This window comes from Cutaneotrichosporon oleaginosum (assembly GCF_008065305.1).
Source record: "Cutaneotrichosporon oleaginosum strain ATCC 20508 chromosome Unknown ATCC20508_contig02, whole genome shotgun sequence".
NCBI classification, from domain to species: Eukaryota; Fungi; Basidiomycota; class Tremellomycetes; order Trichosporonales; family Trichosporonaceae; genus Cutaneotrichosporon; species Cutaneotrichosporon oleaginosum.
The window spans coordinates 3,127,151-3,153,652 of NW_027072171.1; the positions used below are offsets into that span (position 1 = coordinate 3,127,151).

The following is a 26,502-nucleotide window of genomic DNA, read 5'->3' on the forward strand; positions in this document are numbered from 1 at the left end:
GCAAGTGGATGCACCGGCGGGAAAGGAACCGAGGTGACCGACATGCTACTTCTGAATCTTGCGCGGCAAACGGGTGCAGGCTCTGATGTCATATGCCATTATCGTGTGCTGTGTCGGGCGATTGGCCAATCGATTAACGCCAAGAGTGCTGAAACAGCACACGCAGCAAACCCAGCGATTCCCACAGGATCGCACAGAAGCGTGAGCATGGAAGCACTGCGAGTGAATCTGAGCAGCAAGGTCACGTCAGTCGGAAAAGCATGGCGGGAGCAAGCCCGACTCAAGACGACACGTCACGTCGAAGACAAAAAGATAGGACATGCTAGGCTGGTCGTGGCGGCTGTACGGCCCTTCTTATTGATCTCTCAATACCACAGCCCCGGCGGCTGTACGACCGTTAACAGTGATTTCTCACCACCGGGTTCGAACCCCCACCAACTGGCACAAATCTCCGACGATAAGTGGCGCGCTCCAGTTGGGTCACGTCAAGTTATGCAGGATAGGGGAATTCGATCTATTTGTCCTGCATACGGGAGCAAAACAGCCAGCCCGCCCTCCGGAAGCAAACGATGTTCTGCATGACTGCTACCTAGTAAGGCGCACAAGAGCAATTGTCTTGAAGAGTTCTGATTAGAGTAGCAGTATCTACAACGCTCCATCGTCTGTAACAAGCGGCGTGGGGTCTGGAGCACGTCCGTATATGTGAATGATTTATCGCATTTTGTCCAGGCTTGCAGTCTTATCACCTAACTTTGGGAATCAGGCCTCATCGAATGACATAAATACTGCGCGATCGCGCGCGACAAAGTGCCGTGCTCGTATGTTCGAATCCGACTGTTATCATACAGTGAGTGGTTCGATGTGGCGAGTTACCCGAGAGACGTGAGTGATGGATACCCGCGAGTGAGAGATAGAGCGTACAAAAATTAGGACATGCTAGGCTGGTCGTGGCTGCCGTTCGGCAATTCCTCGTGATCCACACGACCACAGTCCCGGCTGCCGTTCGGCAATTACCTGTGATTCACACAACCTGGTTCGAACCCCCATCAACCGGCACACATCTCCGACGATATGTGGCGCGCTTCCAGTTGAGCCATGTCAAGTTATGGTGGATATGGGAATTTGATAAATTTGTAAGGGATGCGGGAGCAAATTGCCCCTTCACCGTCGGAAGTACTTGCATATGTTCTGTCATAGCCACAGTTAGCCGTGGATACTATCCACATGCACATGAAGCGCCAAAGATTATTGTAATCCCATTAGTTATCTTGCGAGCGGCGTGAATCTGCATTGATCTGTAGCGGGCGCTTGCCGCAGCAATGGCGTCCAACAGGCTTTAGGATGCATGTCCGCAAAGTGCTGTGCGACCATCATCAGTACCCGTATGTTTTGGAAACCCAGAGACGGCCAGGTGCTGGGGAAGCAGCACACAACTGCAATCGCATCGGTGTGACTAGGGCATTGGTGAGCGTCACTCTCCTGCAGTTGAAGGACGACATGTGTACAGTAGGGGTCACACCACCCTGTAGCCTCATACCCTGCCGTGCACGAGTCTCGTTTGAAGGAACCACCGGACCTCGGTTCGAGTGAACTCACTCGCCATGGTCCCAACTAATCCCACCGAGAGAGACGCTGTATGCTGGGCGCAGGCTCGCGCCGTATTCTTTGTCACTGTAACCGGACGGCGTCCCTCCCACGCGCCATCATCCCCGACTACAATGTCGACCTTGTTTTCGACCATCTTCCCCAAACGGCGCATTTCCTCTTGCCCTATACCTCCGGCAAGCGCGCAATGGCGAGTGATACGATGCACCCGCCGGCGGTGTCATAACTTCCTTGCGCCAGGTCCGATGAAGAAGCGCATATGTGCTAGTGCTCCGGGTTCTTGTAATCAGACTCCCACCGCAACGCAGCGAACACGAGCGCAGACGGGCTGATCGCGGCTGTATCAATGTACAACATCCTCGGAGAGACGCGACGCGACAGATAGAGTGCGGTTCCGGAGCTGAGCTTGTGAGCGTCAGGGTGACTCAGATGCGCACAGAAGGAGGTGCCGATCAGCTGCACCATGCGCTGGAAAGGTGCTCACCTCACTTTATCACGATAGCAACCCGGGAACAGCGGAGTGCATCTGGCATCGGGGGCCTAGCGCAGCTTGGCAGAGGCTGGAATGGGGATGGCTCCAAGGGGTGGCGTTCCGCCTGGTTGAAACAAGGGGCTGCCGAACCGGAACCGACATGCTTACGTTCCCTTGCTTTCCTGCTCTGATTGGAGTCTGCATGACAGCTGTGCATGGGCGCACTGGTTACTGAAATGTTCAGGAGTATGGCGAGCGGGCAATGTCTTCGAAACGTCAGGGATGTTCGCGCATGGAAATGTCGACTTCCAACGGCCTAGCAGCATCCCAGTCCGTTCTGCACATCGCACGGGCGCACAGACTTGCGACAACATGAGCGCTGTACAACAAGGAACGACAGTGTCCCGTCGTCTTGATCAATGCGCATCACAAGCGCTGTGTTGACGGCCCCACAGTGGATGCTTAAATGAAAATAAGCTTGCCTGAGAGGGAAGGGGAAGTCTATTACGACATCCCGCTGCCGCGTCCTTGAACGAATGTCCTTCTGAGGCGCAGCATCAGCCAGCTTGGCGTCTCAACAAGGCAACTCTGGGAAGAGAGGCAATGCACTACGCACCGCCATACCGAGTACGAATGTGACTCACGCCCACACCAACATCTTCATCGTTTCTCTTTGTACTAGTATCTCGACTCACAATCTGGCGGCGCGTTCACGCTCCTTCACCCTCTCAATCGCTCTACATATCACCTATCACCCCATCATGAGGGCTAATTCCGCCCAGGCCCTCTCGCACACGCTCACACTCCTCCTGGCTGTCGCTGGGGCGGTGGGACATGGCGTCTTCCTGGCTGCTCTTCTCGAGTTCGACAATCCCGGCCCCGCGGCTATCGCGAGCGGTGCTCTCATCGGCTGGCTCGTGGTTCTCATCCTTTATTTGATAGCGACGTGAGTCAATCCCACCCCACCTCCTGCCCCTTCTCACGTCGCACCCGGGTAGGCGCTCACATCAGCATGCTAGCCCCGAAGAACTCGCGCTTCATTTGGACGATTACCGATGTCTGCGTCCTCCTCACGTTTGCGGCGGCGGGCGCCGCGGGGACGGTCTATCTCGCTATTGTGAACTGGGCGCACCTTGACCACTGCCATCACCGCCTGGGATCCGCTTGCGAAGCCTCAATTGCTGGAGGCGCTGTTAGCTGTGTTGTTGTCATTGCAGTGAGTACGCCTCTCGTGCCTGTCCTTCATGCCGGTTTGCTCGACCGGACCGAATATGAGCTTGTCACTCATCTCGGCGCCAGGCCCGGCGTCCCCTGCCAGCCAACTTTGAGTGTAAAAGGTTGTCGAAACCCATCCGATGAGCCTTTTGGTCAGCCGATATGCTCCGCATGATGAGCATCTGCTCCACATCATGCGGGCTGCAAAAGGCTGCCAGCCCAACAAAGCGCGCTAGGCGGGCTTCTGCATCGTCTTGCCTTGCAGGTGTCAAAGTGGTCCACGATCTGAGAGCCTGCTTGAAGCGTGGACATCCAGCAGACGCAAAGATGAACGGTGAATCGGACGTCGGAGAGGCAGCCTGCAGCGGGTGGGCGTCTGGGTCTACCAACTGCGAGATGGCCACGATTGCACAGGCTCTTAGACCCACTCTCAGGCCATTGTGGCGCTCGTGGATATTCAGTTTCGTCGTGGATGTCGAGCCTCCCCTACCAGGCTGAAACTAACCCCAGCTCTTGGCCTCGGCCATCACGGAAGCGTGGTACATCTCAAAGCACCATGGCAAGGAGGGCTGGTACCTCTCTCTCCGGTGGATTGGACAGAACACGGCACAGGCCGAGCAACTGAAACCGCTCATGTACACAACTCAGCCGCCCATGGCGCCCCGGCCGCGGCAAGGCACCTTCATTCCCCTCGTGGTTGCGGCCGTCCGGCGCTCAAAGGAGTACGAGGACCTCCCGCTCGTTTCGCCCTCCTCGGGATCGGCGCCGCTCCGCATCATGAACCGAACGAGCTCCGACACGGTGCGCCGCTCCGCCGAAACTGTGCGGGCCTCAACCGACACTCTGCGCTCCTTCCACACTGCTCGCCCCCCTTCCTCCCGCCGACGCTCCGGTTCGGGCTCATCCATCACTTCGGTGTTCAGCAGGAAACGGACGCCATCCGTGTTCAGCCACAGCTCGCGCCGATCAAGTGAGGAGGCCGCGACGCCGCTCGTGGGTGCCATGGAGTTGCCGGACGATCCGTTTGCACGGTCGCCCCGCAGACTCAGCGACCGTGTAGAGGAACTCGACGACGCCGTGTCCTTGCGCTCAGTCCCTGTCAATCCGCAGACGCGGAAGCGCGCGGGCGTCGCGCTGAATGCATGGCCCTGGCGACCCGAGTCACCCACCAGCGATACGGTCGGCACCGCGGTGTAGTACTAGGTGTAGCTTTATTTTGATGACATTGATGGACACTTCGGACTTGGCGGTGCGCCTGTACATTTCCGACCAGTTTCAGCAGCACCATGCTTCCCTGCCGTATGCATCTCATGGATTTGAGGCGCAAAGCGAACCCCGTGTTGATCACACACGCCGATCTTGGAACAGCGATCAAAAGCAAGGGGGTCCAGGGCTGTGTGCATCGTCCACCACGTGATGGTAGCGTTCTTCGAGTTTGAAGATCATCGCGCATCAGTTTGATCGCCTTCTTCCCTTTGCTGGATTACGTCGAGGGTAGGCGGCTGCGCGCCAGCGAGTCATCAATAGTGGTCCAGTGGTCCATGCGGTAGAGAGGCTTGCGCGATCATGCGCGATTGCTCATAGAGCGTTATCAGTAGCAAGACATGGCGTTGATGTGATTGCGGTCTAGACTGTTCGTGCTTGGTTACTACGTTGTGAGGCCCATGGAGCTGCACGGACGTTGGAAGCTGCATCATGCATCATCATCACCGTACCACTCATTGCACAAGAGGTGGAGCTCTTGGACAGTTTCTGAACTGTGATTGGATAGCCACTGGATCTCCAGCGCAGTCTTTTCTTTGGACGATGCCAAGGATGGATTAAGAATGTAAAGTTACACTCGGTGTCGGGACCCGAAGGTGTAGAATGGAGCGTGACAGCGGGCTGGTGCAGGGCACAGGATCGGCAGATCGCCAGAGAGTGCACCTCCGTTCCTCAATTTTGACTTCTCCGCCGTTCAACCATGTCCAACTGTGAGCTTTGAATCTCCCTATCCCCCAGCTCGAGCTAGTTGTATTCCCGCAGAATGGTGAGGAGGGGCAGGGATGGGATTGCTTGTTATCAGGTGACATGGAAATGAAGGGCGGAATGGCCCTGGCTGGGTTGCGTCATTTGGTGAATTCCTCAGAGATGCCGCCTCGGCCTGTGGCATCTCACTGACTTTGTTGCATTCATGGCTACGCCCGCTCTTCTGGCCTCCGCGCCTGCGCCGCCGGTCTTCCTCGTGCCTTTAAAGTAATGTCACGCCTTACTATCGCCTCCGTCTCCAATATGCCCCCGCGCCCACCCGCCTGTCGTGCTGCTTGAGCTCCCGCATCTTGGAGCCATCTTCACTGCTGCCACTCGCTACCACTGCACTCAATCATCTAGTCTCGAGTGCGACGGCCACCTCATGCGCGGGGCTTTCGAGCCTGGTCCGCCTCCGACACCGCTATCAAGATGAAACCAAGCACTGTGCTAACAATCCTGTACGGCCTCAATCTCGTCACCGCCCTCGTCGGCGCCGGGTTCCTGGCGGCCTTTCTGGGTCAGCTCTACGCAGACGGTGCGTCTACTTGACAGTCTTCCGAACTGCCGACGCGCAAGCTGCAGCTGACAGCAGATCCACTCCTGGTGTTCCAATTGCCCGTCGCCATCTGGGTAAGCGGCGTCGCGGCCTTCTTTGGTCTGCTCATCGCATACCTGGTTGTCTGGTGCGTGACGTCGCCACATGGCCGCCGCCCGCTCCTGCTCACGAAAGGATCATTTTCCGCGTCAGCCACTTCGAGAGCGGCTTCTCCACGGTTGTGGGGGACACATGTGCTATCCTCTTGTTCCTGCTTGCCGGCGTCGCCAGCGCCGCGGGCTTGACGAGCGAGAACGTCTTCCGCCTCAATTGCCGTGAACAGCCCATGTGGTCCGATGTCCTTGCCCTCTGCCTGTATGTCATGCGCCCGTCACCTGCGCCCGTCACCTGCGCCCGTCGCCTGCGCCCTCACGATGCTGACCGCAGCCCGGCCGCCATCGGTGCATCCATCGCCTGGGGTCAGGTCGGCCTCCTCCTCCTCACCTTGGCCTACATTGTGATTGCGATGCGGGACTACCCCGACGGATGGAAGGAGTCCATGTACAGTCTGAGCAATCCCCGGAGAGTTAAGCCTATAATCCATCTTGACAAGACCGACACAAACTCTCCCGCATCATCCTTCGGCTCGCCCTACAGCACTATGGAACGCAGACCTCTCGTCGGCGTCATACCAGATTACCCTCCGCGCGGCGCCCCCGGACGCGATCACACGCATCGCCCGTCAGACTCCATCTCCTCTGGTTCTTTCATCTCTTCCATGTCTCCCCTGTCACCCGCGTCGCCTCCCTCGCCAAGTGATAGCTGGCCATCGCGCTGGGGCACACCGGCTCCTCCGCGGCCTGGCCGACTTCCAGCGGGCGGCATGTATGCGGCCTACGCCGATGCCTTGCCCACAAACTCGTACTGGATCGATGATCAGGCAATCCGACGACCTCAACCCTCTCTCGAGATGGACCGTTTGAACTACCGCCCATCAGAGGATCTTGAACGCCTGGTCACCCCCTCCTCACCTCCGCGCTCGCGCCTCGCACCGAGAGGACACTGCGCCAATGTCTCTAAACCCTCCCTCCGCTCTCTGAGCACTCCCTCCTCGCCAGGCCGTCTGGTAAATCCCCCGCCACTTCCGATGCTCCCCACACACGCCCAACATCTTCAGACGCCGCCATACGAGCCAGGATTCGGCGGGACGCGGCCGCGCTCCGACTCCGCTTCCTCTCAGTTGTCTCGCATTGAGGCAGATTACAAGGCCGCTGCGCTTGAAGCTCGCCCCCTTTCACGAGACTTTGAGACAGTTTCAGTAAAATCAAACGCCCCATCCTGGCTGCAGTCGCCCGGCATCTATCCGCCGGAGAAATATACATACACGTACGAAAAGCCTCAACCTCTCACACCGCCGCCCCTCACGCCCCCCATGTCCACGCCAGCGAGGTGCACGACGCCCACGGAGCTTAAGACGCTGAGAGAGTTCTCGCACTACGGATCAGGACTGCCCCCGCTACCGCCCGCGTGGGGAGTGGACGAGTCCGCTCGGGAGCAGGAACACCAGCGCCAGCTCGAGCGGGCGAGAGAGGCAGAAATTGTGGCGAGGGCACACCGCAAAATGAGCCTTGAGGTCGAGAATGCAGGGCCTTCGCGACATGGACCATCGCGTCGCCCGTCTGAAGTGCCTTCGTCGTCTCCACCCAGACGGCCTCAGAGAACAGTTAGCGACTACAGCGAGTTTGGATATCCAAGCGAAGCGAGACGTCCTCGTCGGACATCAAAACTCCCCCCGCCCATTCTCCCAGGGGAGGCGCTGGCGCTGCCCCTCCCCCGCCCGGAGTGGGAACCCCGAGTCAAGCGACCACCGGGGTTCCAGTTGTAATCTACACGGACACTTCTACTGGTATATAATGAAAACAATTGTGCATACAGCGAGCTGTGTGGAATGAGGGCTAAGTGACTGAATCATGAATGCCCTGCAACTCCTGCGATGTGCCAGATCCCCGGCGGATGCGGATCTGAGACATATCAATTGATTGAATGCCGCTTCGCGTTTCTTATACCCTTCGCGTCGCTTCCGGCTTTTGCATCTCATCCTTCTTCTTCTTCGCCCATCTATCCATAGCACTCGAACTCTTGATCTCCTGATTCGTTCAGACTCTCTCACAGTCATGGGTAACTCTCCTCCCGCAGACTCGAACGCGGTCGACGCCATTGCCGTCAAGGTGCCTGCTCCCGAGGCCGCGAAGGCTCAGACCAACAAGCCGCTCCCAAAGATGTCCCGCACCCAGAACACGCCAGCATCGGCCGGCCTGACCCCGAAGGCTCGAGTCGTACCGGCCAAAAGGAGTGTGCTGTCGCGCCTTGGGAGTGCTGTTCTCAACATCGCCTTGTTCTGCGTCGGCACGTTCTTCCCCGAGACCGCGACGAAGGGTCTTCGTCTCGTTCGTGTGTATCAGCTGACTCAACCAACGGCCGAGCTAACGGCAGCGTTCAACCCGGAGCTGGGCATCTACGTTATGATCCGCACGTTGAGCTACACGGTCGCCCTCGTCGCGTCGGTCGCGTATGTTCATCCATCTCACCATATTTGACCTTCCTTGACTCCCACTGACACCAGCGCGCTCAAGCTCGTCTTCGGGGTCCGCCCAACTCGCATGGTTGTCGCCCAGCCTCTTCCTGCCACCATGTGGGGTATCGCCGGCAGCTGGATATGGGTTCTTAATTCTGTCTTGCGCTATGGCCAACCCATCACGCCCGACGACAAGCCGAAGCTCTGGAGCCTGGCGGGTATGACCGCGGCGAGTATCGGCCCTCTTCTCATGGTATGAGATTACCGGCATTGCGTTGACGATGTTAACTTCAGGCATACGTTGTTCTGCGCCGTGGCACCGGGCGTTAATCCTAGGCTCCATCAGGAGCCCTCGGCGTCCAAAGGCGAGAGTGGATAGGCGCTGGAACCGTGTAGATGTTGCGGGGCAGTCGGACCAGCATGCATTATGACAACCACGATGGTGGCTCTCGTCTACAGCGCGCATCCAGTGCTGCTTGAACGCAGTCAGTTGTGCTGGCAAAGTACATTGGCTTGCCCACTCCGCCAGGGCCGTAGTGCGCGTACTTTGCAGAGTTGGTCGCGACGCTTTGTGCGAGCTCGGGTACGACTGGCGCTTTGATCATGCACCAGCATGTGTCCTCAACAATAGTTGCGCCGAATGTATGCAGCGGCTCGAGGAAACCCCTTTCCTCAGCCTCTTTGACCACATGCCGGCCAGCCGTCAGAACGAAGGGCACCTCTGCCCGCTTCCCGCTTGCGAGTAACGGACGGACGAGCTCGGCCAGCTCCCCAAACTCGTCCACAGCCAGGTGGGGATTCCCCAGCGCAACGAGACCGACGTCCTCCTCTTGCGCAGAGTTGAGACTCTCCCACGCCCCTGCCAAATCGGCGCGCCCGATATTCACCGTCCGCTCGACGTTGAACACAACGCGGGCCGGCGCCTCGGGCGTCACTCCACGGATGTGGAACATGGGCGAGCCGGAAGACGTGCCAAACGCTGCGCTGAACGCTTTGAGGTCGCTCTGCCTGGGACGCAGATTCTCGAGACCACACACGACGACTACGTCATGCCCTGCGGCCCCTCCGACGCAGTACCCAAGGAGCGGCCAGAACAGGCTGCCCGCCGCTCCGCCAATCTTCAGATCCGCATCAACGTCGACGCGAGCACGCGGGAGCCTGGCCGCATCAACATGGGCGCCTGCAAGCGGTGCGCGGCCCGTCAGCGCGACGGCGACATCAAGCATGTCAGGATACTTGAGCGTGCGCGCGCCCAGCACGCTATTCGCGTACACGACGGCGTTGCTCTCCGCCCACCCTACGCTCTCGCCGACGCCGGGCGGCGACGCGAGAAAGTACGGCGCGCACGTTCTGGACGTCCCGTCCGCCCCGAGCCTCTCGTATGCCGCCGCGAGGGCGAGCGCAGGTTCCGCCTCGGCGGCGGGGACACCGAGCGCCTCCCACTCCCGGGGCACCGAGACGGCGTTGAGCGTCGTGGGGACGGCGAAGCGCGCCCCGAGGCCCGCAAAGTGCTGCGCAAAAGATAGCGTAGCGGGGCCAACGTAGATGACCGCGTCGATATGCGCTCGCGTCACGGAGGTGAGCGAGGTTGCGCCATACATTCGGGCCATGGAGACGACGAGGTCCATCGCCTCTTTCGCGCCCTGGCCCGCCTTTCCAGATAGCATGTCCCGGTCTGCGGGGGTGAGCTCAACCTCGGCGGCCAGACTATCGAGGGCAGCCAGGGAGATCGCGAGCGTCCTGCCCGGCAGGGCGGCATTTAACATCCCACCTTTAGAGGTGGTGGAGATAGTGACGGAGGTCGCGGCAGCGAGGCGCGCAAACCGCTCCCGCCCGACGACTGCAACGGGGATGTCTTGCCCAAACACCGTGCCCGCTACGAGTGCGCCGAGCGCCATGATCTCATCCGGTTCGCCGAGAACGAGCGCCGCCGGCCCGCGCCCGGACATGATGCACTCGAGCACGCCGAGCGAGCCGGAGCAGCTCCCACGGCCCGCGGGGAGTGCGAGGACGCGGCCCGCCATGCTTTGGCCCGCGAGGGGGTGGTGGACATCCACGATGCGGCCGGTCGCGGGGTCCGTGCCGCCCCAAAAGGAGAGAGGCGTGTCCGAGTACAGGAGGGGAGCGGAGGCGGAGCCGGCGACAAGCAAGTGCGGTGGCCGCCGAGTTGGCATACCCTCATCGCCGCAGGCTGGAGTTAGCTCCGGCGTGCGAACGCCTACCATCGCTTGTGGTGATGGTGCACACCGTCATTGCGTTCGTTAGTGTCAAAAGGAGACATCAGGCGACAGAATGGGCAAGATGAGAGTTGCCGACCGCTTACCGCCGGCATTCATCGGCCAAGGGTTGGCCGGTTGGCCGCGGCCAACCGCCTTCGGTGTCTTAGTCTTAGGCTCAGAGGAGGGAGACGCAAATGCGTTGCTCCTCTCCTCCCCCGTGCAAATCATGCATGCCAGATTGCAAGAACCTGCCGACATTGTTCTTTGGAAATCAGTAGCGTTCAGATAGGGCGGAATGGTGCGGAAACGCGACAAGAGCCAGTGCACCATAAGCGTCACCGTAACTGTTACTCGCAGTCCAATCGACCTGCGTTTCCTTGCTAATCGTCGGCTTTTTGTGGTTGTAGCTCTCAACGCCAGAACGTACAGAATAGATGTCCGAGAGTATGGCCATACTATATATGGGCACCAGACGACGCACGGACATCATTGAATCGCCTCGTTATATCAGTCGGTAGATTAAATGACTCTTAATGCGGATCTTTGGGTTCCGGTTGATCATTCGGTCGTGGGTTCGAGCCCCACACGAGGCTTCTCTTTTGCCTGCCCCCCATCTGCGTCTGCAGCGATGCTCGTTGGAGCGCGCGGAAGGTGCTGGGAAAGGCGGAAGACAAATCTGCGGATGAGCGGAAGCAATTTGTTTGGTTCCGGACCATCACCGGCCCGACATGCTTATCACCCTAGCCCTCCATCCTCGCTTCCTTTCTGCTTTACAAGATAATGGCGGTCAAAGCTACATTTTCCTCTATCTCTCAGACTGCACATGAACCTGCGTCTGCCAAAAGCCTACTTGCGTTCAGGCAGGTCACAATAGCCATCTCTCCCGCCCATGTAGACTTGAATTTATTTGCGCATTTAGTCGGTGAATACCATCAGGCGCTCCGACAAGGGCAGCTTCGGCTTCTCTGCAGGGTGTTGCACAATCTCGCCGAATGGCATTATGGCTGTGCACTGGTGTCAGCGTTCTGCGCGATCTGCGCCTTATGAATATGGATTGGCAGCTTCATGGCTGGCCTCTTGCGCCCACCTACCTCCCAGTCCTCCGGAACCTCGATGACCTGGCGCATGGCTGCGTCTGCCCCCGGCGTAACCTGCGAGAAGTGCTGAAGGTTGGCACCCAGCCCCTCGGTCGCGAGCGCGGTCCACACAGTGTGCTGCAGGATGCCCGCGCCGTTCTTGCTCCACACCGCCAGCTCATCCTTGCGGTTCGGCATCTTGGTGCACCACTCCCCGAGCGACTTCTTGTCATCAAAGAACACGACGGTAGCGTACGCGCTCATGTACGCGTGCTCCCACTTGGTGCGCTGCTGCGCTTCCAGCTCAGCTTGGGTCAGCCCCCCCCCGCGGCGAGCCGGGCTGAACGCACCGTTCGGAAACGTCTTCTGGTTCTCGACCCACATCGCGTTCCAAAGGCGCTTGTGTTTGTCACCGAAAACAAGGGCCACACGCAACGTCTGCGAGTTGTACGCCGTCGGCGCGAGTTTGATCGCCGTCTCCACTAGTTCGCGAATCGCCGCGTCCGAGATGGGTGAAGACGCCTTGAGCGCATACACGGAGCGGCGAGCCTTGAGGGCTGCAAAGAACTGCGCAGACGAGATGGCAGAGGTGCTCATGCTGTCGATGGGGATGTGTCAGGTATCAACTGTGCCGTGGTGAGGTAGGGTGAAACGAGTGATGTGCAAGACGAATGGCTCGGCCTCAGACGCGGGTTGAGCCGTGTCGATATCGTCAACTTGGTTTAGCCGAAGAATGTGTTCTGATGGCCCACTCCAGGGCCTGGTAGCTGAGCTGTACAAGCATGGTTAGCCTTTGGACAAGCACGGGTGCCAATCCTCGGGCGCGCGGTGAGGAGCTGGCCTGTATTCTCAGCATCGTCTCTGTTCGTATAGTGGCTAGTATGCTCGCTTGTCATTGAACTGACCGCGGGAGACCGGAGTTCAATTCTCCGACAGAGAGCATCACAAAAGTGTAGTGTAACGTTTTTGCCTGTTCTACAACTGTGTGGGACGCAGAGACTAGCTGTGGCTGGTTGATGCATATGATACATCCCATTTAACCGAGAATACAATACTGTTTCCCCCTACGCCGCCTCCGCTGCCTGCTTTTCAATGGTATAACGCTCACCGAGCTTGCCCTCGCGCTCCAGCAAGATCTGCAGTGCGATAAGCTTGGAAAATGTGCGGGATGACGCGAGGTTGCCGACATTGAACATAACGTTGGGTATGCCGCAGTCGCGCGCGATGCCGCGGATCTCGCCCTCGACGTCTGTGCCGTACACGGTGCTGAGCTGTGCGGCGGCCTCCTCTCCGAGCGCGCGCGCCACAGTGTTCTTGTACCCGCCGTAGCCAGTGGCGAAGACGACCTCGTCGAACTCAGCCTCGCCGTCGGCAAAGCGAACGGTCTTGCCGGGCCCAAAGCTCGCGATCTGGCCCTGCCGCACCTTGATCTGGCCCTTGATGATCATTTGCGACGCACCCGTGTCGAAGTAGTACCCGCCGGCCTTCTCAACGGCAAGCTGGTAGAAGCCCGCTCCGTCTGGCCCGGGGTATGTGCGGAAGCCGGCCTTCTTAAGCCCGGCGAGCAGCTCTGCGTCGACCTGCGACAGCCACGCTGTCGAGCGCTGCTGGAATGCCCGCCCGACCGGGGTGGGCAAGCTGCGCGCCGTCATGTCTGCCAGCTCGATGTCGGTCTTGTCATTGAACAGGCCAGCCTGGAGTACGTGCGTCCCGTTCTGGATAGACATGATGAAAGTAGGCGAGCGCTGCAGCATCGTGACTTGTGCCCCGTTCTGCACGAGATCCATGGCAATGTCGTGACCTGAGGTCGCTGCGCCAACGACGAGCACGCGCTTGCCGGCGCTTGCGCCACCTCCAGGGTGCCACGAAGAGTGCAGGATCTTTCCCTCCCAAGTGTCCTGGCCCGGCACGGGGGGCGGGAGGCGGGCCTCACCTCCAGCGATACCCGTGGCCATAACAACATGGCGAACGTGCATGATGCGCTCCGTCACGGTTCCGTCTGGCTGCGTGCGCAGTACCATGACATCCCACAGCTCCGAGTCAGGGTTGTAGCGCGTGCGAGTGGGGTCAGTGGTCGCCTGCGTCCACACGTTCAGGTCGAGGGCATCGGTGTAGTTCTCAAGCCAGTTCGCGAGCTTGCCGGCTGGAATAAACTGCGGCCACGTCGACGGGAAGGGCATGAAAGGCAGGTGGTTGGTGTAGACGGGGTCATGGAGAGATAGCGAGCTGTAACGCAGCCGCCAGTTATCGCCGATGCGCTTCTCGCGGTCGATGCAGAGCGCGTCAAGGCCAAAAGACTTGCACTGCGCGGCCACCGTGAGGCCGTTGTGCCCTGCCCCAACTGCTGTTAGCCAGAACGGACGCCAACTCACTGATGAGGACGTCGGGGTCACCGCCCTCGTGCGCGGTCTCGCGCGCGCGCCGAGCATCAAAGGGCTCTTTGTCGTTGTGCGTGCCGCGCGGCCGCGCCTCCCCGACCTGCTGCACATGCCCGTGCACGCCGGTAAGAGTAGTAAACAGCGTGAAGATCTTCCAGCCGTCCTTGTACGTCAGGCGGGCGAGAGCATACGCTGGACCGAGCACAGACGAGAACGTGAGGTGCACGGTAAGGAACGTAAGGTCTGGGAAAGGGGTGTCAACCTTAGCACCGGCGGGAGCCAGAGCGAAGTCGGCTGCCTGTGTCCGGTCGAAAGTGGCCTGGGTGTCAGTGCAGCTCAATACTCCATCGTAATGGTCGCACCTTCGCCGCCTGGGCAATCCGCTGGGTGCCAGCATTGGTGCGAAAGTCGCGCGTAAAGACGAGCGCGTCACGCCAGAAGCCATCGGGATGGAACAGCGCCGCAAACGCGTCCGCATCGCCGGACGAGATCGCCTTGTTCAGGCCGGCGATGAGATTGTCGGCCTCAGCGGCCGCGTCAACCTTGGGGGGAGGCACATATCCCGCTTGGTGCGTAGGAAGAGAGAAAGGCGCAGAGGCCGCTTTGAGCTCGCCGACTGTGCGTGTCATGGTGGGTGTGGGCTGACATGCTTGAGGCGGAACGCTTATAAGGTAGCGGGGGACCGTGGGGTGATAACCGACCGGCGGCTGGAATGACCGAGATTACCGGTTGAGGTCGGAGATGCCCACTTTCGGCCGCCGGCAATGCGCCTCTCGGCAGTAACACCAATGAACGATAACGAGCTCGTTCACGCACAATCCATCGCCTCAGCTGCCGGCTCGGGCCCCGCGGGCCATTGTTCCCCGTGACTACGCTATGGGAGTGCTCACGCTCATCGGCTGCACCCCCTTGATGTGTTTGAAGACCCAGCGTCCACTACCAGCCGGTTGCGATGGTAATTCAGTCTCACTAACGCCATTGCCGTCAGATCACTAGCTCGTCCCTCCAAGCTTGCTGTTAAAATGCAGTTAATGCAACAAAATGCTATAGTCCTACTCTAGCCATGCGATGCTAGGAACCGAGAATGCGACCTGACGATCACTTGTTCCACCCAGCGGGCGGACCAGCCGAGGTCGGGCTCATGGGCGTGATGTCACGCGGTCGAGGCGCGAGCGTAGGCGTGGTAGGGGCGCCAGCGGCGGTGCGGGCACCGGGCGTGGCGAAGGATGGGGGACCGGCGACAGTGGGCGAGCGCGGAGTCTGGTCGAGAATTGCAGCACCGCCTGCGCCAGCGATAGCGCCGGTTACCGTAGCAGCTGCGGGCTGGATGAAGCCCTGGCCAGCAGAGACGAAGTTTTGCCCCGCAGCTGGGATGTTGGTGCCGGCGAGGTGACTATCTGCGACAGCTGCGGCGCGGTCAACGCGGCCCTGCACGTCGGCGGCAAGACCGTCAAGACCCAGGCCGGTGGGAGCCTGCGCCTGGGAGGGAACCTGAGGGACACTGGGAGCCTCAGCCTGAACGCTAGGCGCCTCTGAAAGAGTAGCGTTCAGCTGGGCGGTGGGAACAACGGGCGCGGCGGCAATAGGCTCGCCAACGGGGACAGCAGTCGGGGCAGCATTGACGAAGTCACGAGCCTGAGGCACGGACTCGTCCACCTTGGGCTGCGATGCCTGGTGCGCTACATAACCCGCTCCGGCGGCCAGAGCACCGGCACCGAGGCCAGCAGCAGCGGTAGTGGGGAAGGACGACCCAGCGGGTGCCCCCTGGGACACAGAGGGGACAGCAGGGGCGGAAGGAGCGGAAGGAACTGACGCCAGCGTCGGGTCCAAGGGGCGCATCTGGGGTGCGCCGGGGGAAGTCGGGATGCCGCGAGCGGGACGGCCTGGGGAGGTCGGCAGGCCGCGAACTGGAGCTCCAGGCGACGTCGGCAGGCCCTTGGTTGCGCGGATCGCTGGCTGGGTGTTGGAGAGGTCGATGCTGGTGGGAGCGTTGGCGCGCTTAAGACTCGAGTTCGAGGGCGTGCGGAATACCTGCGCACCGGCGGGAGTCACTGCGGCGGCGGGCGGCTGGGTCACCGCTCCGTTCTCGGGCACCTCTCGGATCGTCGATGGCGAGTTCATGTATAGCGGAGAGTCGCCGCTGGCAGAGCGATCTTTGCTGTGCATGTACGCACCGGTTGCGAGGGCACCTGCACCTGCACCCGCCAAGCCCGCAGCAGCAGCAGTGCCAGCGTTTGCCAATCCAGAGAATGCAGAGGACGGGGCAGCAGCGAGGTTCTGCGCATTGCCGAGCTGCGCCATGCTGGGTTGAGCGGCGACGACGTTTTGCAGACCAGCACCAGTCAAGTTCTGCGCACCCGGGACATTGGCAGGGAGGCCTTGCAGAGAACCAGCGCCTGGGATGCTGCTAGCCATGCCCTGGAGGTTGGAGACGCCTGGAACGTTTGTCGCGAGATTCGAGACCTGCGGCATTCCGGGGATGTTCGATGCCATGCCGCCAGCAGTGGAAGCGCCCGGCACACCAGCAACCATACCCTGCAGATTGGACGCGCCAGGAATGTTACCAGCCATGCTTTGAAGATTCGCAGCACCAGGGACATTGCCGACCATGCCTTGCAGGTTTGAAGCGCCGGGAACGTTGCCAACCATGCCTTGGAGGTTTTGCGCGCCAGGAATGTTGCCCGCCATGTTCTGCAGATTCGCACCACCCGGCATCTTGCCCGCCAGTCCTGCGATGTTCTGACCGCCCGGAATCATGCTGGCGAACCCACCAAAGCCACCTCCGGGGGCGGCCCCGGGACCCGCATCAGCGGCAGGTGCGCCGCCAAACCCGCCAGTCATGCCCTGGAGGTTGGTGCCCGACAGGTTTTTTGGAGTGATATTGCCGAACTTGGAGCCAAGAAGACCGCCCGCGAGGCCAAGGAGACCGCCACCAGCAGCGCCAGCAAGGCCAGCGAGGCCACTACTGCTGCCCTTGTCAGCGGCGCCGCCAGCGCCAGCTGAGCCAGGCATCTGCGGCTGCTCTGAGAGCTTATTCAGAGATGCGAAAGAGTTAAAGCCATGCTTGGTGGTCGACGGCGATGGGGTACCGTCAGACAGGTGGTCGAAGCTCTGATTGTTCTTAAGCGGCGTGTACTGCGCGCCCGCGCTCTTGGCACCATAGTTGTACGACGGAGCCGGGGTGACAGCGCGCGAGTCGTACTGCGGGACAGCGGTGCCACCAGACCCATCGCTAACCTTGTGGGAATGCGAGTTGATAGGGGTGATTCCATCAGCAGTGCGGTTCTTCTCGTTCAGCGCTTCGGGATCACCCTCGATCTCGCCTGAGGTGCGCGTAAGGTTGGTCGCGACCTGCGCGAGGGCGGCACCGGGTGCTGCGGCTGCGACGACGGGGTTCGCACCCAGCTCCTTGCCAGTGAGCTTGGAGACGATCATCATGACAGCGCCGAAGACGACACCGAACAGCGCAAAGGCGAGACCGAGGACGGAGATGGCAAAGTCGGCGGGCGGCTTCATCTTGCTCACGATGCAGAGGTAGCTCGTCCGTACGCGGCTTATCTTTGGCGCGTCAAAATCGCCTCCATCAAGGAACGACTGGGCGCCCGTCAGCTGGGTTAGGCCACCCGTGAGGTTGAAGTTTGGGTCCTCAGTCGTTGTGATGACGGCCTGGCGAGCCGTGCTGTTCACAAAGACATTGTTCGTCTGATTGACAGCAAAGTCGTATCGAGCGGCGGCGAAGAGTGACTGGATGAAGTTGTTCGTGGGGACGTTCCACGCCTGCGGGTTGTACATGGTCGTCTCAACGGAAAGATTCTGGAACATGTAGAAGCCGACCGAGTCGTTGCTGACACTCAAGGGCGACTCGTAGCACCCCTTGCGGTCATCGGTCGCAAATCCACAGTTGTTCTGGTTGACCACGCGGATTCCGCGAATCACCGGCATTTCGGCAGTCTGGTACTGGGCACGCTGTCGCCTCCACAGATCAGCGGCAAGGTTGTTCAAGGCCGATTGCAGATCGTTGCGCTCCTTGTACTCGGACTTCATTACGAGGTCGTTCGTGAACCATAGGGAGTTGTCGAGCAGGCGGCTCTGATCAACCGAGTAAGTGTTCTGGGAAAGCAAGAGCGCGGGCCACTCAGGGTCAATGCAAGTTGCATACAACTTGACGTCGACCTGAGCCTGGAAGAGGTCCATGTCGATCGACACTGGCGTTAGTAACTCCTCTAAAAAACGACGCGATGGGAGATGCCACAGCAGGTAACCGGATGCTTCCAGTGTGAGACTCACGTCCAGAGAGGTCGCAGTGCTCGAGCTTATTGTCTGCGTACTGCTGCCCGGTGCCGTTGAAGTTGACCATGGTGCTATTGTTGCCCACCTCGGCCATAGTTACGTTGAACTGCTTCCCCATCTCCCAAAGGAACACGCCGTTAGTCGTGCGGAACTGCTGGCCAGGGTTGATGCTGATAGTCAGTAGCTGTTCACTGCAATTTATGTGAAACACTCACTAGGCAGGCTGGCAGAGGTTGCCCGTACGGCCCGGAATGAATTTGGAGAACCAGTGGTCACTGTCGGTGAGGTTGTAGTTGGGCGAGAAACGACTCGTGGCCTCGTAGCCAGCCGTCGCAGCTAAACTTGTCAGCAATGTCCATGACGAATGTAACGGTCCGGAGGGACGGGGAGCGGAATGCAAGCGCCCCAGGTCGCGTGACGCTCTGACTCCGCCGCGCACCAGCCATCTGGCCCTCATCATCGTTACTCACCTGCCCACACGCCGACGAGGGCGAGGACGCCTAAGGCAAGCAATGCACTGCCCAGGATCTCGGCCCATTTCTTGCCCCGGATCTGCAGGTTAACGTTGCGCCGCACGACGGTAGTGTAAGGCTCACATGGTTGCCCGCAGGGTGCTCGCCGAGCCTGTCGGCGATCTTGTCCGCAAACCTGCCCATGGCGTGCGCAAGCAAGGGGTGAAGAGGACTCTGATACTACAGAGCTTCAATGGAGGAGATGGGAGTTGGAATACACGAAGGAGAGGGCGCCGATGATGGCGGAGAGGAGGGGACGGAGAAGGAGAGGAGGGGGAGTCGCAGGCGAGTAGTGAAGACGCGGTGATACAGGGAACGAGGAGGAGCAAGAAGAAGTCGGACGGCGTGAAGAAAGATGCGGAGACGAAGGCAGGAAATGTGCGTATGACGAAGACAGAAAGAAGCGCACCCAGCAGAATCGAGAGTTTGAGGATGGAAGGTCAGAAGCACAACACCGCTCACTGTCGGAGCACCTGCTGCACTCACTCGTTCACTCACTCTACGCCCAACACCGAAGCACGCCCTAACACGCTAGCAATTTTCCCTTGTGCTGATCCAGGCCCGGATTTGTTCCGGTCTTCTTGGCTCGAGGGCGGTTGGCTTGGCCTTGCGAGAATGCTTGCATCATCCTCACCTGGGCCGTGCAATCTGCGATAGAGGCTAGGGTCTACAGTGGTGCACTAACCCCTATTCCGCCCACCCCCTCCCCCCGCACTTCCTAGCGCTCTCCCAGGAGCCTGAGCGGAATGGCCGCTTCGACCTCTCTCATCCTGGGCGGAGTGTTATTACACGTACAAGACCCAAGGCGAGGTTGAGGCCACATGCCGTAGGAGATCGGGAGGACTCAATGCTCTATGCCCTGACTGACCAAAAGTCTATTCACGCATGCACTAAATCGTCGCACCCCCGAGTTCACCTCACACAGCCTAGCACTCACTCACACCAACTGCAGCCTGTCTTTCAGGTGACCTGCTTTAGTGAAGCGAGCGCATGGCACTTTGACTGCGCATTAAATCGGCTGATCACTGAGGCTACACGGCGCGAGGTTTAACATGCCTGTTGGAGGTTGATCGGCCGCAACTCTCCAATGTTCCTGATCAGTCCCTGTTCACTCACATCCAGAATTTCTCCCCCTCCCGCCGTCTGCCTGGGTGAGACTCGACATCCCGTCGCGGCCAACAGACGCCGCCTCGCGACCCGCGCTACTCTCGTGATCTCCTGAGTCCCAGAAGCGTATCTCACAAACGTCAGAAGGTCAAGAATATCGCACTTCAGCGTCATGAAGGGACCAAACGCCTTGGTGACCATCGACATGACCGTGCACGGTGCACGGTGGGCAGCAGGTGCAGAAGAGCGGGTCAGCTCTCCTTCCAACTCTGGTACAGCTCAGTTCATATGTACCGTGACAACGCTAGATGGGGTCGGCTAAGACCGGCAAGTGACGCACAGGTCCAGTTGTCATCGCTCCACTGCACCGGTGCCCTGCGACTCTGCTGCAAAAGCGCTCTGATCCGACATCCCGACATCGCAGGCACAGATGGGTATCTCATGGAAACGGCAAATCTTGGAATGGGGCACGGCGGAGCTAGATTCCTCCGACACCGTCACCAACAAGAATCGTATGGTCTTTTGGCTGCAGATTGTACAGTAGACAGGGCGAGTGTGATGTGGATGTGGGTAAGGCGTCTGGTATCCGAGTAGAATAAACACACTCCAGCATATCCAACAGGATGTCTGCGGGACGCCCTGGCCGCCCTCCCCTACTGCAAGAGGAACGCACCCGAAAGAACGGGACCGAGCGGCGGAAACTCCATCTTATGCTGTCAGGCGGGCGTGTCAGGGGAGTTTCTAGACCGTCATCAGCGAGCAGCTCGGACAAGTCTGGAATGATTCGGTTCCACAATAGTCCAACTGCCTTGCCACAGACTGAGACAAGCAGAGCGCTGAGCGTCGACTGCCTCACGAGAGGTTTCACCGAGGTATGTACATGATGTGGATATCCATATTGGTCTCTGTTCGTATAGTGGCTAGTATGCTCGCTTGTCATCAACTGTGACCGCGGGAGACCGGAGTTCAATTCTCCGACAGAGAGTACCTGTGAGCCAAAGCTCGCTTTTTGGTGTTTGAGGGGCCCCCTGGAGAAAGTGGATGACAGCTCAAGACAGCCATAGAGTAATTGCCCTCAGACTTTAACACTTAACCTCAATTGACACCGGAGAGACGACCGTTTCAAGCCGCCTTCGGAGGTGGAAGAAGATGCCCTTCCCCGTCTATCGGAGACGGTATGTGTCAGCGAGGCTGTGTAAGAACAGCTTCTTCCAACTACTACATCAGTGGTGAAACGGTATCATGCGTGCTTGCCATGCACGCGGCGGGGGTTCGACTCCCTCCTGATGTATCTTTTGGTCTCGTGGCTTCGTAGGCGTCGCGGGCTGGAGCTACTGACGGGAGTCCAAGACTAACTTGAGGGTGCATCAACGCAGGGAATGGGAAGATCATTCCGATAGTGCACTAACTTCGAGCCTTACGCCTTCGGTGGGAGCCCGGTGCCGTTTGTCTGGCGTAAACTGTCTCGAAGGCGTTCATGAGCGCATTCCATAAATTGAGCGCCGTTAGTGAGCAGTGTTAGGATCAAGATATCATTGATAAGTCGTTGTGTAGCGACCATCTCGCACCAGTTTCAAACTTGCTGCAGCGTGAGGACCAAGATTGACCCTGGCCCCGGTTACGAAGGACTTCTGAACGATCTCGTCTCTCAAATGCACTACTTCAGGTGACGCTCGACAAACGCCATGCACGGCTCAACGTTCTTCTTCCACCCTTCATCTTCTGGGTTCTACAGTCAGCCTGCTTTACCGGGGTGAGTACTTACCTCGAACCCAAAGTCGTAGACGTGTCCCTTGCCCTCGTCATACACCTCGGCGATGTCGACATCCATCTCGACGAGACGCTCCGCAAACTTCCAGCTCTGTACCACGGGAACGATGTCGTCCCCGGTGCCGTGCATGAAGAATGTGGGTGGGAACGTCTTCCGCTTCTGCAGAATCTGGTAGGGCGAGTGAGATCGGACATGCTCGCGAAACGCTGCGTCTTCTCCAAACTTGCTGCGGCGGTACACGATCTCCATGAGGTTGCGATTCTTGGCCACGTACGAGTAAAGGTCGGAGCGCACGAACTGGGCTCGCGTCGGCTCCCAGTCCGGTAGCCCAAAGGCGGCGCGTGCCTCCTCGAGCGGCACGTTTGGTGGCATCTCCCCGGCCCACGGGTTCTGCACGACTGCGTTGCTCGCGTCCCAGTCCTGTACGAGATCAGCGAGCTCCTCGTCGTTTGACACGACGTAGTCATCTGGAGGTGGAGCCCGCGACGCCTCATCGTCCAGATAGTGTTCGGTGTCAGTGAGCCCGTAAACGTTGACAAAGGCGCGGGGCTTGTGCTCAGCGTGCAGCGCAACCATGGCGGCAAGCGTTGCGCCCGAGCTTGCGCCGCCCACCGCCCACCGCTCGGGATCTAGTCCCAGCGGTGCAACGTGATTGCGACACCATGCCGCCGCGTCAACACAGTCCTGGATCATATCGAGCATCGACGCCTGCGGCTGCAGACGATACCCGACAGATACGACGCCGTACCCGCGGTCCCCGAAGGCGCTCGAGACCCAGCCCGTTGGTACGGTCCATTTGCCGCAAGTGTATCCGCCTGAAGTTAGCTAGTGCGACCACAGCTCGGTCAGAGAGCACCGAGACCTTCCAGAACCTACCACCGTGTATCCAGAGCAGCCACGGAGCTCCCTTGCCCTCAAGGCTGCCGCCGTTGGTGGCAGCGGCGCCTTTGAGCTTTGCTGGAGGCCAAACGCGCAGGGGAAGTTGTACACCTGCGGCCGACTTGAAGATGTGGTCCGAGAAGCCTGGTCGACACCGTGGGAGCGGCATTGTGTTGAAGTGGATGTTGGAGAGAACAATGACCGAGCTCGTGGCTTGGATAGTGGCGTGTGTTGTGGGGTCCGGTGCGGGGAAAGCGGGGCTCGGCTAATTCCGGTTCCGGGGATCCGGGGTTGTCAAGATGAGATGATCTGTGCGCGCTCAAGCCGCTCAACTCTCGCTTCAGATATTTTGACATTCCACCCCATCGATGCATTCTCATCTAACACCATCACACTCACACTATCGCTGCTCTTGCTCATCACTTCCACATTCGTTACATTCGCGATGGCATCGAACAACCGCAAGGGCAGAAACTCCACGCCCAAGAAGGCGAAGAGCGACACCCAGTCGCCATCTGCCACTGCGGCACCCAAGCCTGCCTTGAGCGCCTCCGCTGACGAGTGGCCCCAGTGGATGAAGGTGTTCATGACCTGCATGCAGATGGTTACTTTGGCTTCGGCGGCAGGTCTTACAACTTTCGGCGTCGCCTACGTTATTCGCAGCTGGGGCGACCGCTTCCGTGGGTGCCTTGCGTGGCCACGCTGACGGCAGTCGAATATGACGCGCGCGTGTCTTTTGCGTACGGCTGGTCCATTTGCAAGGCGGCGATGATGTACCTGACTACGCTCAGCTCGGGGTGGATGTGCGTTTTGCCTGTCATCTGCTGCTAACTTCAGCACGTTATACGTGGTTGCTGACGTGTTCGCAAAGGCGGCCAAACAGGATCCTGTCCACATCAAGTTCACCGAGGCGATGAAGTATCTCCTCCCGTACGCGATGGGCGGGATGTGGATCGGCCACCTTATGCGGTTCTTCATCTCTATGCCTGACCTTACATTTGTCCTCATCCGCGGGTGGCTTATCACGGTCGTTGCCACCAACGGCCCCGCAATGGCGGTATGTCGGATATTCGGGAGTTGCTGAACGACAGCTGTATGTCCGCGTCAGAATGATTGTCGAGCGCGCCGAGCAAGCTCGCAAGGCCCGTGCGGAGCGACTTCGTGCCAAGGAGGAGGCCGCGAAGGCGTCATAGGGCCACGGGCGCCGGAAGGGGGAAACAATGCAATTATACCCAAGCTCGACAGAGCGGCTCGGCGTGCTGACGTGTCTCCTCGATTGGAGGTCCGTGCTCGGGGCGTTTACTGATCGCCGACGGCTTTGGTAACTTCAGTCTGATCGGACTAAATGCTGACTCGCCATAGTGACACTGAAGCCGTGGACGTTTTGGCGGCAGTTGGCACAGATGCGTGACCTCCTCCTCCAGAAGTAACTGAAGTGGAAAGTACTGCCACATTTCTGGATTATATCTGAAGGTGACACCATGCATAGCCCACCCGACCAAGACGCGCGGCATCGGGTATTGGTACAACGGATAAAGGCGATCGGGGGACGCGCCCAAACAAAGGTGCGAAATACGGAGCGTGTGTACAGCACGAAGGATGCGGAGGAGGAGTGAAGGGGTTTAAAGCTTGATGGCAAAGCTGTGGTCGGTCGGCAGCTTCTCGTGTGCGCCGAGGGGGTTGGTGAGACCGTGGCCACGCTCGAGATCGAGGTTGACACGGTTGTCGTCGTGTGCGTGGAAGTGACCGTGGTCGGGACGGACGAAATCGGCGGGCTCGGCAGTACCACCACCTTCCTGGAAGGCGACCTTGGCCTGGTCGAAGTGCGAGCCGTCGGCTTCGGGGCCCAGGAAGAGGAAGATGAAGAGCCACACAATAACTGTCCCCGTGACGATACCCTGGACTGTGGCATAGTCTGCAACGCCCTTACCCGCCGTAAGATTGACACCCATCGTCCGCATGACTTTGCCTGCGTCGGCCTGAATCTGGGCGGCGGGCGAGGCAATCATGTTTCCGAGCTGATGTGAGCGATGGACCTTCAGTGATTCTGGAACCTCACCTGGTAAGTAACACCAGCAAAGGAGGCACGGAAAGCGGGCGGAGAAATCTCTCCGAGGTAGATGGGAACGACACCCCAAGTACCGAACACACCGAACTGAATAAGGCTGGTGTGAGCGAAACCCGAAATGGGGAAACTCACAAGCCCCCGGCGGACAGGGAACCGAAGGTGTTGGGCAGAATCCAGAGAGGAATCCACGCGGCTGTCCACAGGAGGAAAATCATTGCACCAAGACGACGACCGGCGTACTGCGAGAGATACCCCGCAAAGGCAGAACCGATAGTGGCGCCACCCGAAGCCAGAATGGTGGAGGCCGAGACATTTGTGGGAGTGAGACCCTTGGACTCACGCAAGAACGAGGGCTAAAAATCAGATTGCCTCGTCGATGCACAAACTCACGTAGAGGTCCTGAGAACCGTGGGCCAGGTAGTTGAACCCCGTCATGAGACAGACACCCCAAACGCAGCGAAGCCAGTTAACCTTTAACATGGCCTTCAACTCCTTGAAGAAGATACGGGCCGTCTGCTTGCTGGACAGACCCTCGGCCTTGAGCTGCTCACGAGCAAGAATGTACTGACGAGACTCGGGGAGCATGGCACGAATAATGGCAGCGAGCAGCGAGATGGCACCACCGCAGTAGAAAACACTCTTCCAGCCGTAGCGATCGGTAAGGGCCAAGTTTGCAACAGCCGCCAAGACGTAGCCCAGCGTGTACCCGCCCTGCATGATACCGGAAAGGAGACCACGGGCAGGCACGGGCACGTTTTCGAGAGCACTGATGTCAGCAAACCCACCAGCGAGTCTTGCTCGATCTCATCCGAGCCCAAGCTCGATCACTCTCTCAGCGGATGGACTCACGTAGCGGCCGCTTGACCCCAAACACCGCCCATGACGATACCGAAGAGAGAGCGCACGCCAAGGAATCCGGCGTAGTTGGTCGTGAAAGCCGTGCAGAACTCGAACGTAGCAATGAGGATGAGGTTGACAACCAGTGTCCACTTGCGCCCGAATCGGTCGGCAAGGATACCGAAAGTCAAAGCACCAAGCGAGCGGAACATAAGCGTAAGAGTCATAGAAGCAGCAATGTCAACTGTTTCGCGCTGGAAGTAATGCTCAAGCTTGTCGATAGTAACCGTGACCTGGGGTTAGATGGGATTCTGACCTTCTGGGTCGCAGCCTCACGGTGAAGAAATCAAAGCCGTCGACTGTCCATGCGAACCAGCCGGAAATGAAGTAGAGCCAGTCCATGGGTTTGACCATGGCCATCAGCTTGAATGGGTTGTAGATCACATCGTCTGCCGAGCGTTCCGTCTTCCAAGACGGAAACATGGCGCGGAAGAACGAGCGGCCGTCCTCACGATCGGCGTGCCAACCTTGCAGCTGGCCACGGAACGTGTGCGGCGCGTGCGTATTGTTGCGCCGCCGGCGTGGTCGCTGCGCATCGCGCGCAGTCGACGACCCAGGAGGTGGATATACGTGGACGGGCATAACGAGTGTGGAGAGAAAGAGAGACAGTAGTTGGGAGTCGAGGAAAGATGTGTGATGGCTCCAAGTCATGCCAACCCCGGCTCAGAGCTCGTCTCACCACCGCCGGTGGCGCTGGCGCACGATTGGCGCTACCGTGGGACTGACAGCCCCCGCGCACACGCTGGGGAAGTGGGCGGCAGCCTGGCTGAGGTGAGAGTCAGCGTGAGGGGGACAAGGAGTATGCACGGGCCCCTCAACCGCGCCGTAGAAGCATCGAGGAGCGGTGATGAGAGGAAAAAAAGGCGGTCCAAGCTCCCGGCTAGAGATCCAGA

At 59.3% G+C, this 26,502-nt stretch overlaps 10 protein-coding genes across 10 annotated transcripts; 4 read left to right on the forward strand and 6 right to left on the reverse strand.

Annotated features, from left to right (window-relative positions):
* Positions 1–2,838: 2,838 nt before the first annotated feature.
* On the forward strand, positions 2,839–4,489 carry COLE_02930 (uncharacterized protein; the record flags this gene model as incomplete). Its single annotated transcript, XM_018426181.2, has 3 exons — positions 2,839–3,023; positions 3,089–3,293; positions 3,803–4,489. 3 exons carry the CDS (start codon positions 2,839–2,841, stop codon positions 4,487–4,489), a joined length of 1,077 nt encoding a protein of 358 aa, XP_018278411.1.
* Positions 4,490–5,731: 1,242 nt separating this feature from the next.
* On the forward strand, positions 5,732–7,722 carry COLE_02931 (uncharacterized protein; the record flags this gene model as incomplete). Its single annotated transcript, XM_018423352.2, has 4 exons — positions 5,732–5,837; positions 5,895–5,985; positions 6,033–6,212; positions 6,285–7,722. 4 exons carry the CDS (start codon positions 5,732–5,734, stop codon positions 7,720–7,722), a joined length of 1,815 nt encoding a protein of 604 aa, XP_018278412.1.
* Positions 7,723–8,011: 289 nt separating this feature from the next.
* COLE_02932 (uncharacterized protein) lies at positions 8,012–8,671 on the forward strand (the record flags this gene model as incomplete). Its single annotated transcript, XM_018423353.2, has 3 exons — positions 8,012–8,288; positions 8,331–8,406; positions 8,461–8,671. 3 exons carry the CDS (start codon positions 8,012–8,014, stop codon positions 8,669–8,671), a joined length of 564 nt encoding a protein of 187 aa, XP_018278413.1.
* Positions 8,672–8,837: 166 nt separating this feature from the next.
* COLE_02933 (uncharacterized protein) lies at positions 8,838–10,665 on the reverse strand (the record flags this gene model as incomplete). Its single annotated transcript, XM_018421399.2, has 2 exons — positions 8,838–10,603; positions 10,635–10,665. The coding sequence occupies 2 exons, from the start codon at positions 10,663–10,665 to the stop codon at positions 8,838–8,840; spliced, it is 1,797 nt and encodes a 598-aa protein (XP_018278414.1).
* An 881-nt stretch (positions 10,666–11,546) lies between these two features.
* On the reverse strand, positions 11,547–12,304 carry COLE_02934 (uncharacterized protein; the record flags this gene model as incomplete). Its single annotated transcript, XM_018421400.2, has 3 exons — positions 11,547–11,642; positions 11,723–12,015; positions 12,058–12,304. The coding sequence occupies 3 exons, from the start codon at positions 12,302–12,304 to the stop codon at positions 11,547–11,549; spliced, it is 636 nt and encodes a 211-aa protein (XP_018278415.1).
* A 467-nt stretch (positions 12,305–12,771) lies between these two features.
* Positions 12,772–14,714, reverse strand: COLE_02935 (uncharacterized protein; the record flags this gene model as incomplete). The annotated part of the gene is made up of 3 exons (XM_018425785.2): positions 12,772–14,048; positions 14,080–14,404; positions 14,448–14,714. 3 exons carry the CDS (start codon positions 14,712–14,714, stop codon positions 12,772–12,774), a joined length of 1,869 nt encoding a protein of 622 aa, XP_018278416.1.
* Positions 14,715–15,183: 469 nt separating this feature from the next.
* Positions 15,184–19,031, reverse strand: COLE_02936 (uncharacterized protein; the record flags this gene model as incomplete). The annotated part of the gene is made up of 5 exons (XM_018426018.2): positions 15,184–18,290; positions 18,373–18,545; positions 18,591–18,711; positions 18,846–18,927; positions 18,972–19,031. 5 exons carry the CDS (start codon positions 19,029–19,031, stop codon positions 15,184–15,186), a joined length of 3,543 nt encoding a protein of 1,180 aa, XP_018278417.1.
* Positions 19,032–21,651: 2,620 nt separating this feature from the next.
* COLE_02937 (uncharacterized protein) lies at positions 21,652–22,813 on the reverse strand (the record flags this gene model as incomplete). The annotated part of the gene is made up of 3 exons (XM_018426019.2): positions 21,652–21,723; positions 21,760–22,580; positions 22,642–22,813. 3 exons carry the CDS (start codon positions 22,811–22,813, stop codon positions 21,652–21,654), a joined length of 1,065 nt encoding a protein of 354 aa, XP_018278418.1.
* Positions 22,814–23,089: 276 nt separating this feature from the next.
* On the forward strand, positions 23,090–23,837 carry COLE_02938 (uncharacterized protein; the record flags this gene model as incomplete). Its single annotated transcript, XM_018426714.2, has 4 exons — positions 23,090–23,324; positions 23,357–23,447; positions 23,482–23,701; positions 23,736–23,837. 4 exons carry the CDS (start codon positions 23,090–23,092, stop codon positions 23,835–23,837), a joined length of 648 nt encoding a protein of 215 aa, XP_018278419.1.
* A 33-nt stretch (positions 23,838–23,870) lies between these two features.
* On the reverse strand, positions 23,871–26,191 carry COLE_02939 (uncharacterized protein; the record flags this gene model as incomplete). Its single annotated transcript, XM_018426182.2, has 7 exons — positions 23,871–24,074; positions 24,363–24,662; positions 24,704–24,809; positions 24,845–25,065; positions 25,103–25,478; positions 25,562–25,842; positions 25,886–26,191. 7 exons carry the CDS (start codon positions 26,189–26,191, stop codon positions 23,871–23,873), a joined length of 1,794 nt encoding a protein of 597 aa, XP_018278420.1.
* Positions 26,192–26,502: the final 311 nt, after the last annotated feature.